This window comes from Aotus nancymaae, unplaced genomic scaffold, assembly GCF_030222135.1.
Source record: "Aotus nancymaae isolate 86718 unplaced genomic scaffold, 86718_ANA_hifiasm-v0.15.2.pri h1tg000015l_0, whole genome shotgun sequence".
Taxonomy (NCBI): Eukaryota; Metazoa; Chordata; class Mammalia; order Primates; family Aotidae; genus Aotus; species Aotus nancymaae.
Window position 1 is genome coordinate 97,324 of NW_026988426.1, and position 12,362 is coordinate 109,685.

At 50.6% G+C, this 12,362-nt stretch overlaps 1 protein-coding gene across 1 annotated transcript in view; it reads right to left on the bottom strand.

Annotated features, from left to right (window-relative positions):
- Positions 1 to 12,362, bottom strand: part of ZAN (zonadhesin) — a 63,083-nt gene that overhangs the window by 38,271 nt on the left and 12,450 nt on the right. Inside the window, 9 exon segments of the mRNA XM_064376342.1 lie at positions 1,268 to 1,412; positions 1,961 to 2,086; positions 3,137 to 3,256; positions 3,441 to 3,580; positions 3,729 to 3,736; positions 6,727 to 6,911; positions 8,495 to 8,794; positions 9,588 to 9,672; positions 9,935 to 10,206. Of these exon segments, the coding sequence (XP_064232412.1) occupies positions 1,268 to 1,412; positions 1,961 to 2,086; positions 3,137 to 3,256; positions 3,441 to 3,580; positions 3,729 to 3,736; positions 6,727 to 6,911; positions 8,495 to 8,794; positions 9,588 to 9,672; positions 9,935 to 10,206 (1,381 nt within the window).

Sequence of the window (12,362 nt, forward strand, 5' to 3'; positions counted from 1 at the left end):
GGTGCGAACCATGACCAGCAAATTTTTTTTTTAAGAGATAGGATTTCACTACATCGTCCAGGCAGATCCGGAACTCCTGGGTTCAAGCGATCCTCTTGCCTCAGCCTTCCAGTGTGCTGAGATTATAGGTGCAGGCCACTATGCCTGGCTAATGTTTAAATTTTTTTGTAGAGATAGGGTCTCACTGTGTTGCCCAGGCTGGTGTGGAATGCCTGGCCCCAAGGGATTCTCCCGCCTGGGCCTCCCAGAGTTCAGGGCTACAGGCAGGAACCCCTGCACCTGCTTTCTATAAAGTATTTCTATAAAGTCTTTCTTTTACCAGGCGCAGTGGCTCACATCTGTAATCCCAAGACTTTGGGAGACCGAAGCAGGAGGATAACCTGAGGTCAGGAGTTTGAGACCAGCCTGGCCAACATGGTGAAACCCCATCTCTACTCAAAATACAAAAATTAGGCCAGGCACGGTGGCTCATGCCTGTAATCACAGCACTTTGGGAGGCCGAGGCGGGTGGATCACCTGAGGTCAGGAGTTCAAGATCACCCTGGACAACATGGCAAAACTCTGTCTCTACTAAAAATACAAAAATTAGCCAGGTGTGGTGGCATGCGCCTGTAATCCCAGCTACCCAGGAGGCTGAGGCAAGAGAATCACTAGAACCCAGGGGACAGAGGATGCAGTGAGCTGAGATCGTGCCACTGCACTCCAGCCTGGGTGACAGAGCGAGACTCTATCTCAAAAAAAAAAAAAAAAAAATACAAATACAAATACAAAAATTAGCTGGGTGTGGTGGCACATGTCTGTAATCCCACCTACTTGGGAGGCTGAGGCAGGAGAATCACCTGAACCCAGGAGGTGGAGGTTGCAATGAGCCGAGATCACGCCACTGCATTCCAACCTGGGCAACAGAGTGAGACACTGTCTCAAAAAAAAAAAAAGTCTTTCTTTCCCTTGTTTTGTCCATCTGGGGAGCCACTCTTCCTTAAAGAATGGGACCAAGTGACTGCCCTTTTGAAAGGCTCCAGAGCTCACTAGTGCCTCCTTCTAGCACGTTCCCAAAGCATGTACCTCCATCCTACTATCTATCATGTGCCCCAAAACCATTTTCTCCTTCTCCTGGTCCAAAGGAAGCCCTGCCACTTAAGCACAGTGCTTCCCACCCGTCGGGAGATGCGTCAGTGATCAAGTAGTGGTGCCAGGGATGGAAGGGGAGTGGACGGGGCAGAGAGCAGGAAGAAGTGGCAGCTGCCTGGCCGGGACACTGCCTCACCTGGACACAGTAACATACAGCTGCTGGTCACCATCCCATCTCACCCGCAAACTGAACTCCGTCTGCAGCTCCACAAATCGCCCACTTGCACCCAGGAAGACGCCTTTGGAGGGTATAGCTGGGAGGGTAACTCGCTGACCCCCAAGCCTGGAAGGCAGGGCAGAGGCAAGAGACAGAGAGACAGATCTGGGATCAAGGAGGACCCCAGTAGACTTCCATTTCCGTGGCTGGAAGGCAGGACACCATCCACAGCGGCCTAACAATCTCATCCACCAGGAGTGGACTGGAGCTTCCCCACCACTGTTTTGTTGTTTCTGTTTTTGTAAGAGACAGGGTCTTACTATGTTGTCCAGGCTGGAGTGCAATGGTGCAATTGCAGCTCACTGCACCCTCGGCCTCCCAGGCTCCAGCAATTCTCCCATCTCAGCCTCTGGAGTAGAGGGGACCACAGGCAAGTGCCACCACACCAGGCTAATTTTTTCTATTTGTTAAAAGACAGGGTCTTGCTATATTGCCCAGGCTGGCCTCAAACTCCTGGCCTCACACAATCCTCCCACTTTAGCTTCCTGAAAAGCTGGGATTGCAGGCCACTGTCTTGTTCAATCTCGTCCGTGGAAGGGTTCTGGGCCTGGAGGTGCCGGCCAGGACACACAGTCAGACTCTGCAAGGGTGGTGGTGGTGGAATGGGGCTCACCAGCGTGCGTCTGCCCTTGAGCAGGGTGACGGTGGTCTTGGGCAGGGTCATGTAGACTTTGCTCAGGCAGGACACGCCTTCTAGTCCCTGCTCCTTATTCTTGGCTGTCACCCTGAAGAATGGGTCTGGGTGGGGAGAGGAATGAAAAGAGCCCAGTGGCTCATTTCTGAACATCCGCCGTGAGCAGTGCCCTGAGCTCAGCGTTGCAGGAATAGATGAGGGCCACAGACACACCAGCCCCAAAGTCCAGTAAGAGAGGCCAGACCCACATGGGAGCAGACCACGACTGCCCCTTCCCAAAGAGCCTGCGATTGCCACATGTCTGTCTCCGTTGAGTGGCTGAACATCTTCCAGGGTGTTTGTGCTCCCTAACCACTGCCTTCTTTTTTTTTTTAAACTTTATGTATGTATGTATGCGTGTACATATTTTTTTACCCAGTGTCTTGCTTTGCTACCTGGCTGGAGTGCAATGGTGTGATCATAGCTTACTGCAGCCTCCAACTCTTGTGCGCAAGTGATTCTCCCGCCTCAGCCTCCCAAGTAGCTGGGACTATAGGTATGTTCCACCACACCTGGCTGATTATTTATTTATTTTATTTTTTGAGATGGAGTTTCGCTCTTGTTGCCCAGGCTGGAATGCAGTGACTCAATCTTGGCTCACTGCAACCTCTGCCTCCCAGGTTCAAGCAATTCTCCCACCTTAGCCTCCCGAATATCTGGGATTACAGGCACCCGTCACCATGGCCGACTAATTTTTTATACTTTTAGTAGAGACGGGGTTTCACCATGTTGACCAAACTGGTCTTGTATTCCTTATCTCAGGTGATCCACCCACCTCAGCCTCCCAAAGTGCTGGGATTACAGGCTTGAGCCACTAAGCCCAGCCTGATTTTTAATTTTCTTTTTTTCCTGGAGATGAGGTCTTGCTATGTTGCCCAGACTGGTCTCAAACTTCTGGGCTCAAGCGATCCTCCTGCTTCAGCCTCCCAAAGTGTAGAGGTACCAGTGTGAGCCACTGTGCCTGGCCTTCAAACCTCACCTTACAGAACTTGTTCCTATTTTGCCTCTTCCCCCATCTGCACCCTGCCCCTTCCTGCCACCCACCGTGCCCCCATGCCCAGCAGTACTGCCCACAGACCCTTCCCCCAGGCTGTGGTGGCATCTCCAGGGCCTACCTGTCAAGTTGCCACAGGGCTGGGCCAAGATGTAAGGGCACCTGCCCATGAAGCCAAAGTGCCTCCCATCAAAGGTGACATAATGAGGGTCTCCGTAGACCAAGCAGGTGGCAGTGCCTGCTGGGACAGAAAAGGAGAACAGGAAAAGCTGCTTCTGTGGCCCCTCCACGGACCCCGAACAGCGGCCCACCCATTGCCCAGTGACAGGTCCCTATTCTACTGCTCAAGCGAGAGACTGGGATCCTGGCGTCACATCCACTCCGACAGGCTGGCAGGCAGGGATAGTATGGGGAGGAGCTCTCACCATAGGGGTGGCATCCGTACTGGCCATTCTTAAGCTGGCACATGGTGTGTGTCCCGCACTGAGAGATCTGGCACTCGACCCGACTGCCCGGCCAGCATCGGCAACGTTCTGTGCAGTTGGGGCTGAACCACTGCCCCAGGCTGGGAGAAAGGAATCTGAGGTCACACAATTACATAGCTCTTAGAGTCCTCCCTTTTCCCTTTTCATTTCTTTTTTTTGAGATGGAGTCTCACTCTGTCGCCCAGGCTGGAGTGCAGTAGCACGATCTCGGCTCACTGTGACCTCCACCTCCCAGGCTCCGGTGAGTCTCCTGCCTCAGCCTCCCAAGAAGCTGGGACTACAGGTGCATAGTACCAGCCCCAGCTAATTTTTTGTATTTTTTTGTAGAGATAGGGTTTCTCCATGTTGTCCAGGCTGGTCTCAAACTCCTGACCTCAGGTGATCCGCCTGCCTCAGCTTCCCAAAGAGCTTGGATTACAGGTGTGAGTCACCATGCCTGGCCTTTTCTTACTTTCTTTCTTTTTTTTTTTGAGATGGAGTTTCACTCTGTCACCCAGCCTGGAGGGCAATGGTGTGATCTCAGCTCACTACAATCTCTGCCTCTCAGATTCAAGTGATTCTCGTGCCTCAGCCTCCCAAGTAGCTGGGATTACAGGCACCCACGACCACACCCAGCTAATTTTTTGTATTTTTAATGGAGACAGGGTTTTACCATGTTGGCCAGGCTGGTCTCGAACTCCTGACCTCAGGTGATCTGCCCACCTTGGACTCCCAAAGTGCTGGGATTATAGGTGTGAGCCACGGTGCCTGACTCCCTCTGCCGTGCCCGGGAAAGAAGCTGCTCTCCCATGCAGACCTGACCTTCCTCTCCTCCCCCCACCACCTACCTGATATTCCCACCACCACAGCACATTTGCAGGTGCTTTTCTCTCCTCTCAAAATGCTCTTCTCCCACTTTTTTTTTTTTTTTTAAGAGACAGGGTCTCACTCCGTTGCCCAGGCTGGAGTGCAGTGGCACAATCATGGCTCTCTACAGCCTTGATCCCTGGGCTAAAACCATCCTCCCTCCCACCTCAAATCCCAAGTATCTGGGACTACAGGTGCACTCCATCATGCCTGACTTTTTTTTTAAAATGTGTTTTAGATATGGAGTCTTGCTATGTTGTCTAGGCTGTCTGTCATTGAACTCCTGAACTCAAGTGATCCTCCCACCTTGGCCTCCCAAAGTGCTGAGATTACAGGTGTGAGCCACCACACACAGCCTTATGTCTGTTTTGTTTTGTTTTGTTTTGTTTTTAGACGGAATCTCGATCTGTTGTCCAGGCTGGAGTGAAGTGGTACAATCTCAGCTCACTGCAACCTCCGCCTCCCAGATTCAAGTCATTCTCATGCCTCAGCCTGCTGAGTAGCTGGAATTACAGGTGCCCACCACCATGCCTGACTAATTTTTGTATTTTTAGTAGAGTTGGCGTTTTGCCATGTTGGCCAGGCTGGTCTTGAACTCCTGACCTCAGGTGATCTGCCCACCTCGGCTTCCCAAAGTACTGGGATTACAGCCATGAGCCACCTCGCCCAGCCAATGTCTGTCTTTACCCAACATCTTAGCCCTCCCATGAGCACTCTCATTCAATAAATACTTGCTGAATGAAGGAGTAAACCAAGACCCCGTGTGTCTCTCTGAATCTGAGAGCGTTATGAAGGCAAGGAGCATGACCTATTCATGGTGACCCCAATGCCAGGAGAGTAGAAAGTACGAAGTAAGCTGGGTGTGGTGGCTCACAATTGTAATCCCGGCACTTTGGCAGGCGGAGGTGGGAGAATGGGTTGAGCCCAGGAGCTCAAGACCAGTCTATCAACATGGCAAAACCTCGTCTCTACAAAACAGAACAAAAATCTTTGTAAAAAGTACTAAATAAACATTTGTTGAATGCATAAATGAATCTATCAGAAGTGAATACGTGCCTTTCCGAGCAGGGGGAAGAGATTCTTGGTGACTTTGACAGATCTTTCTGCTCAGGCTGTGGCTGAAGCTAATCTCAGTAGCAACTCAGGGAGACCCAGGAGACTGGTTAAAGGGGGCTGGGGAAGGAAGTAACAGTCCCAAAAGAGACACACAGAAGCTCTGATGTCAGTGAGAAGAACGCCTGGAGCTAAGAGGCACTGGACATTAATGAGCAGCTTCATGCAGTTGTTTTTTTTTTTACACGGGGTCTCACTCCGTTGCCCAGGCTGGAGTGCAGTGGTACAATCCTAGCTCATTGTAGCCTCAAATTCCTGGGCCCAAGCAATCCCTCCACTTCGGCCCCTAAAGTGTTGGGATTACAGGTATTAGTCACCCGCCAGGCTTTTTAATGCACTTTTAATTAGTAGGTCGCATATATTTATCATAAGATGCTAATGATAATAATTAATACTTATTAAGTAATTGTATGTGTCAGGACCTAATTTCATCCTTACAATAATCTGATATGAGGGAGAAAATCTTATTGTGTACACTTTATAAATATGGAAAAAAGATTTAAAGAGGCAAAGGAACGTGCCCAGCCAGGCACGGTGTCTTACGCCTATAATCCCAGCACTTTGGGAGGCTGAGGCAGGAGGATTGCTTGAACTCCGGATTTTGAGGCCAGCCCGGGAAACATGGAGAAACCCTGTCTCTACCACAAATACAAAAATTAGCTGGGCATGGTAGCAGGCACCTGTAGTCCCAGCTACTGGAGAGGCTGAGGTGGGAGCATCACCGGAGTCCAGGAAGTGGAGGCTGCGGTGAGCCGCTATTGCACCACTGCACTCCAGCCTGAGCGACAGAGTGAGAGTGGCTGGCACGGTGGCTCACGCCTATAATCCCAGCACTTTGGGAAGCCGAGGCAGATGGATCACCTGAGGTCAGGAGATAGAGACCATCCTGGTAACATGGGGAAACCCTGCCTCTACTAAAAATACAAAAAATTAGCCGGGCGTGGTGGGGGACACCTGTAATCCCAGCTACTCGGGAGGCTGAGGCAGAAGAATCACTTGAACCCAGGAGGCAGAGGTTGCGGTGAGCTGAGATCGCACCACTGCATTCCAGCCTGGGCAACAGAGCGAGACTCCATCTCAAAAACAAACAAACAAACAAACAAAAGATTGGATGAGTAACTTAGACACTGTGTAACCACTGCGTCTCAGCTAACCCATTGGGACTATCCGGTGATCCCAGGTCGCTTCACCTGGGGAGCAGATGGAGCTGGAACCCAGGTGTTGTCATCCGTCCCCTCACAGGACCCCGGCATCGCAGGGGGCTTACCTCATAGTAGTTGTTGTTGTAGAAGCAATTGCAGGAAGAGGCCTGGATGCAGTGGTTGTCAGTAAACAAAAAGCCTGGGTCACAGACACAGCCTCCCTGACAGAGGGGCCCGCAGCTGGGTCTCGGGCTCTTGCACGAAGCGGGACAAGCACAGGATTCATAGTGAGCATTTGGTGAGCAGTGCTCTAACGGGAAACAGCCTTTGTCACACTTTCACTCTGTGGCTTTCTCGGGGAGCCTCCCTGTCTCTCCTCTACCCCCAAACTCAAGTTCTTCTCTAGGAAACAGGACCATATTTTTCAGCCACAAAATGGCCTGAATTAGCTTAAATGTGGCAAGGGGAAAAAAAAAAAAGGCCTGAAGGCTGGGCACGGTGGCTCACATCTGTAATCCTAGCACTTTGGGAGGCTGAGGCAGGAGGATCGTTTGAGGCCAGGAGTTTGAGACTGACCTGGGCAACACAGTGAGATCCCATCACTATGAAACAAATTTGAAAATAAAAAAATGTTAGGCCGGGTGCGGTGGCTCATGCCTGTAATCCCAGTACTTTGGGAAGCCAAGGTGGGCGGATCACTTGAGGCCAGGAGTTCAAGAGCAGCCTGGCCAATAGGACAAAACCCCATGTCTACTAAAAATACAAAAATTAGCTGGGCGTGGTGGCTCAGGCCTGTAGCCCCAGCTACTCAGGAGGCTGAGGCAGGATAGTCACTTGTCCCAGGGAGGTGGAGGTTGCAGTGAGCCGAGATCATGCCACTGCACTCCAGTGTGGTCGACAGAGTGAGACCCTGTCTCGAAAATATAAAAAATAATTTTTTTAAAGGAATGACGTCCTAATGCATGCTACAGTATGAAAGGCCTGGTAAACATTACACTCTGTGAAAGAAGCCAGACACAAAGGCCCACGTATTGTGTGATTCCATTTGTATGAACTCTCCAGAACTGGCAAATCCATGGATATAGGAAAGAAGTTTGTGGTTGCCAGGGGCTAAGGGAAGGCAGAGGGGGAGTGGCTGCTAATAAACAGGGTTTCTTTTTGGAGTGATGAAAATGTTTGATTAGAAAATGATGATGGTTGTACAACCTTGGGAATATACTAAAAACCACAGAATTGCTTTTGTTTTTTGTTTTTTTTTTTGAGACAGGGTCTCACTCTGTCGCCCAGGCTGAAGTACAGCAATGCAATCATGGCTCAATACAGCCTCAATGTCCCAGGCTCAAGTGATCCTCCCACCTCAGCCCTCCAAGTAGCTGAGACTACAGGCATGCACCACCACACCCACAGCTAATTTTTCTTTTTTTTTTTGTACTTTAAAATAAAGACAGAGGTCTTGCTGTGTTGCCCAGGCTGGTCTCAAACTCCTGAGCTCAAGCAACCCCCCTGTCTTGGCCTCCCAAAGTGCTGGGATTCCAGGCGTGAGCCACCGTGCCCAACCTAGAATTGTATACACTTTAAAAGCATGAATTTTATGAAATATGGATTATATCTCAATAACGAACAAGGAGAAGAAAGCCTCATAGTTGGGTTCCAACACCCCCATCCACTCCAACCCTGCCATCCCTCTTGCTCTGGGCAGTCCTCCCCATTTCCTCCGAAGTCACTATGGACTGCTTCAGCTCTCCCCTGAGATAGCCAGAAGCATCTAGCTTTCTACCAGAAGCATCCCTTTCCCACTCTCTCCTAATCACTGTCTCCGTCAGCCTCGGCCAACGCTCCGTCCACCTCATACCTGGAGTGGGTCTGGGGTTGTGGTAGTGCCCAGGATCACACTGGCCACAGGGGCGCTTGGAGCATGTGGAGACATCAATGAGGCTGCCGGTCCAACGGCTGTGGGACTGGGACGGTGTGGCATCGGGGCTGTGAGCTTTTCAGTGGGGATAGAGGGCTCTTCAGTAGGGATGCTGGGCTTTTCCGTGGGGATGGTGGGGTTTTCTTTGGGGACTGTGGGCTTTTCTGTGGAAACTGTAGGTTTTTGTGTGGAGATTGTAGGGTTTTCTGTGAGGCCAGTGGTGTCAGAAGGGACAGTGGAAGAAGCTGGAGACGTAGGAGGAAGCACTGGTAGCACTTTTACTGCAAAGAAGAAAAGAATCCCTGGAGTTTAGCCAAAACCGTCCCACCATCCTCTTCACTGCCATCGAATTGGAGTGGGTAGGCTCCAAGGGGCAACTTATTCACACCTCTCTTTCCACTTCCAACCCCCAACCTTTATTCATTCAACAAACACTAATGTATGTCAGATATTGTACCAGGTACGAGAAACCCAGAAATGAATAGGATATGGGTCCTGCCTTCAAGATTGCAGGGAAAGAGGTTCTGGATGAGCCCCCAAAATCCATGATATCCAAGCACATTCACCCAGGCAAACATCCCAAAGCATAGAGAAGGGACAGGTAGGTAGAAGATGGAAAACAGGCTAGTGGTGCTCACACCTGTAATCCATGCACCTTGGGAGGCCGAGGAGGGCGGATCACTTGAGGTCAGGAGTTTAAGACCATCCTGGCCAACATGGTGAAACCCCCCCTCTACTACAAATATAAAAATTAGCTGGGCATGGTGGCGCATGTCTGTAGTCCCAGCTACTCGGGAGGCTGAGGCAGGAGAAATCGCTTGAACCCGGGAGGCAGAGGTTGCAGTAAGTTGAGATTCAGCCAATGCACACTCTACCCTGGCGACAGAGTGAGACTCCATCTCAAAATAAAAATAGTAAAAAAAAAAAAGAAGATGGAAAACAAGGCCAGCTGGATGAGAATTCAGGCTTTCAGGCTCCAGGGAGGACTTGCATTTTAAGCAGTTCATAGAGAGAACCTGGGGAATAATATCTCAGTGCACGACCTCCTTCCTGGAGCCTTGGCTTTGGGCTTACCTAGACAAGTCCCAGGATTGATCAAGATGAAACCCAGAGCAACCACAAAGGCTGTATTGCTGCCCCAGATGGCCTTAAAAATCAGCTGAAGGCAACATGGGAGAGAGACGGAGAGAGAAACAAAAATGAACCTCCAGCAACTCTGTGACTCCACTGGGCACAGAGTCTGTCCTCTGCCTCAACGGCTCAGCCCCGTTCCAACCCCTTTTCTCATTTTCCGTAACATGAAGTTGCCCTTTTCTCGGCTCTCTTTCCAGCTTTCTACCTCTTCAGCCCTGGTGGCACCCCTAGACCCCAGCCATTGCCCCTTACCCCACACAGTCAGGGCCCCCGTCTCCATCTCTTACCTGCATGGGCTGTTGATGTCCTGAAGAGATGGTGACAGAGGTATTCTGCCAATAAGGGCTCTGGGACCCCATGCATTTCCAGAGAGGAATTGGGGGCCTCCCCGCAGGACTTCCCAGGAGGAGCTTGAGCGTAGTACCCTCCCCAAGGCCATACATGTGGTATGCAAACTCCACGCAGATGTCACCCGGGACGCAGAAGGGCCGGCTCAGCAGTCTGACTGACCGCCCTGCCCAGGAGAATTTGTCAGTCTCAAGGTAGATATAGTGACCACCTGGGCAAAGGAAGTGAATGGGCAAGACGAGAAGCCTTTACAGGGCACACCAGCTGCTGCTTTAGCAACACTTTGCTTTCCAAGCAGTGATCTGAGCAAACACTCAAATTCTCCAGGTCATAGCATTATTTTTTCTGCTCATTTTAGACATCTAGCTAAAGAAGGCGGGGGTTAGAAAGGGAAACACAAACCAGCAACCTAGACTCCACTGCTGACTGCGCTTGTTAATATCGTGTGTATGTCTGTGTGCGTGTGTGTGTTTGAGATGCAGTCTTGCTCTGTTGCCCAGGCTGGAGTACAGTGCTGCAATCTCAGCTTACTGCAACCTCCGCCTCTCAGGTTCAAGCAATTCTCCTGCCTCAGCCTCCCAAGTAGCTGGGATTACGGGTGTGTGCCACCACGCCCAGCTAATTTTCGTGTTTTTAGTAGAGACAGGGTTCCACCATGTTAGCCAGGCTAGTCTTGAACTCCTGGCCTCAAGTGATCCACCCACCTCAGCCTCCCAAAGCACTGAGATTACAGGAGTGAGCCACTTCGCCCTGCCCTCATTATTGTCGTTAAAAAAAAAATTTGGCTTTTTATTTTATATATTTTTAAGACAGAATCTCATTCTGTTGCCCAGGCTAGAGTATAGTGGTGCGATCTGAGCTCACTGCTGTCTCTGCCTCTCAGGTTCAAGAGATTCTCTTGCCTCAGTCTCCCAAGTAGCTGAGACTACACGCACGTACCACCACTCCCAGCTAATTTGTGTATTATTTTTTTTTAGTTGAGTCAAGGTTTCACCATGTTGGCCAGGGTAGTCACAAACTCCTGACCTCAAGTGATCCACCTGCCTTGGCTTCCCAAAATGCTAAGATTAAAGGCGTGAGCCACCATGCCTGGCCTATTTTTTTTTAAGAGACAATGTCTCACTCAGTTGCCCAGGCTGGAATGCATTGGTTCAATCACAGCTCACTGCAGCCTCTATGTCCTGAGCTCAAGCAATCCTCCCACGTCAGCCTCACAAGTAGCTGGGACCACAAACACATGCCACCACATCTGGTTAATTTTTTTTTTCAGACAGAGTTTTGCTCTGTCGCCAGGCTGGAGTGCAGCAGCATGATTTCGGCTCACTGCAGCCTCCACCTCCAGGGTTCAAGTGATTCTCCTGCCTCAGCCTCCTGAGTAGCTGGGACTACAAGCACATGCCAACACGCCCAGCTAATTTTTGTAATTTTCTTTTTTTTTTTGAGACAGAGTCTCACACTCTTGCCTGGGCTGGAGTGCAATCGCGTGCTCTCAGCTGACTGCATCCTCTGCCTCCTGGGATTCTCCTGCCTCAGCCTCCCAAGTAGCTGGGATTACATGTGCACACCACCACGCCTGGCTAATTTTTTCTATTTTTAGTAGAGATGGGGTTTCACTATGTTGGCCAGACTGGTCTGGAACTCCTGACTGCATGATCTGCCTGCCTCAGCCTCCCAAAGTGCTAGGATTACAGGCGTGAGCCACCACGCCTGGCCAATTTTTTTATTTTTTTAGTAGAGATGGGATTTCACCATGTTGGCCAGAATGGTCCCGATCTCTCGACACCATGATCTGCCTGCCCGGGACTCTCAAAGTGCTGGGATTATAGGCGTGAGCCACTGTGCCCAGCCACATCTGGCTAATTTTTTTTTTAAACTTTTTTAAAAAAATTAGCTGGGCATGGTGGCACCTGCCTGTAGTCCCAGCTACTCGGGAGGCTGAGGCAAGAGAATTGCTTGAACCCGGGAGGCAGAGGTTGCAGTGAACCGAGATTATGCCACTGTAGTCCAGCCTGGCGCCTGGCGATGGAGCGAGACTCTGTCTCAAAAGAAATAAATAAATAGGAGGAGAATCCAAGATGGCCAATTACTAGCAGCTCAGGATTGTAGCTCCCAGTGAAAGTGCAGAGAACGAGAGGATGCCACACTTTCAGACGAATTTTTGTTGCTCACGGACCAGGAGATTCCCAGCGGAGGAGCCCCACAGGTCGCTAGCGTGACTCTTGTGGTCGGCACGGAGGTTTTGCTGGTGCCTCAGCACGGCGGTTCCCAGTGCAGAGTAAACGGGACTGGGTCCCGTTTTGGTCGACGTTTGGAGCTCTGGGAAGGCAGAGTCGCCTGTTCAGCTGATTGAAAAAGGCACTCAAGAAG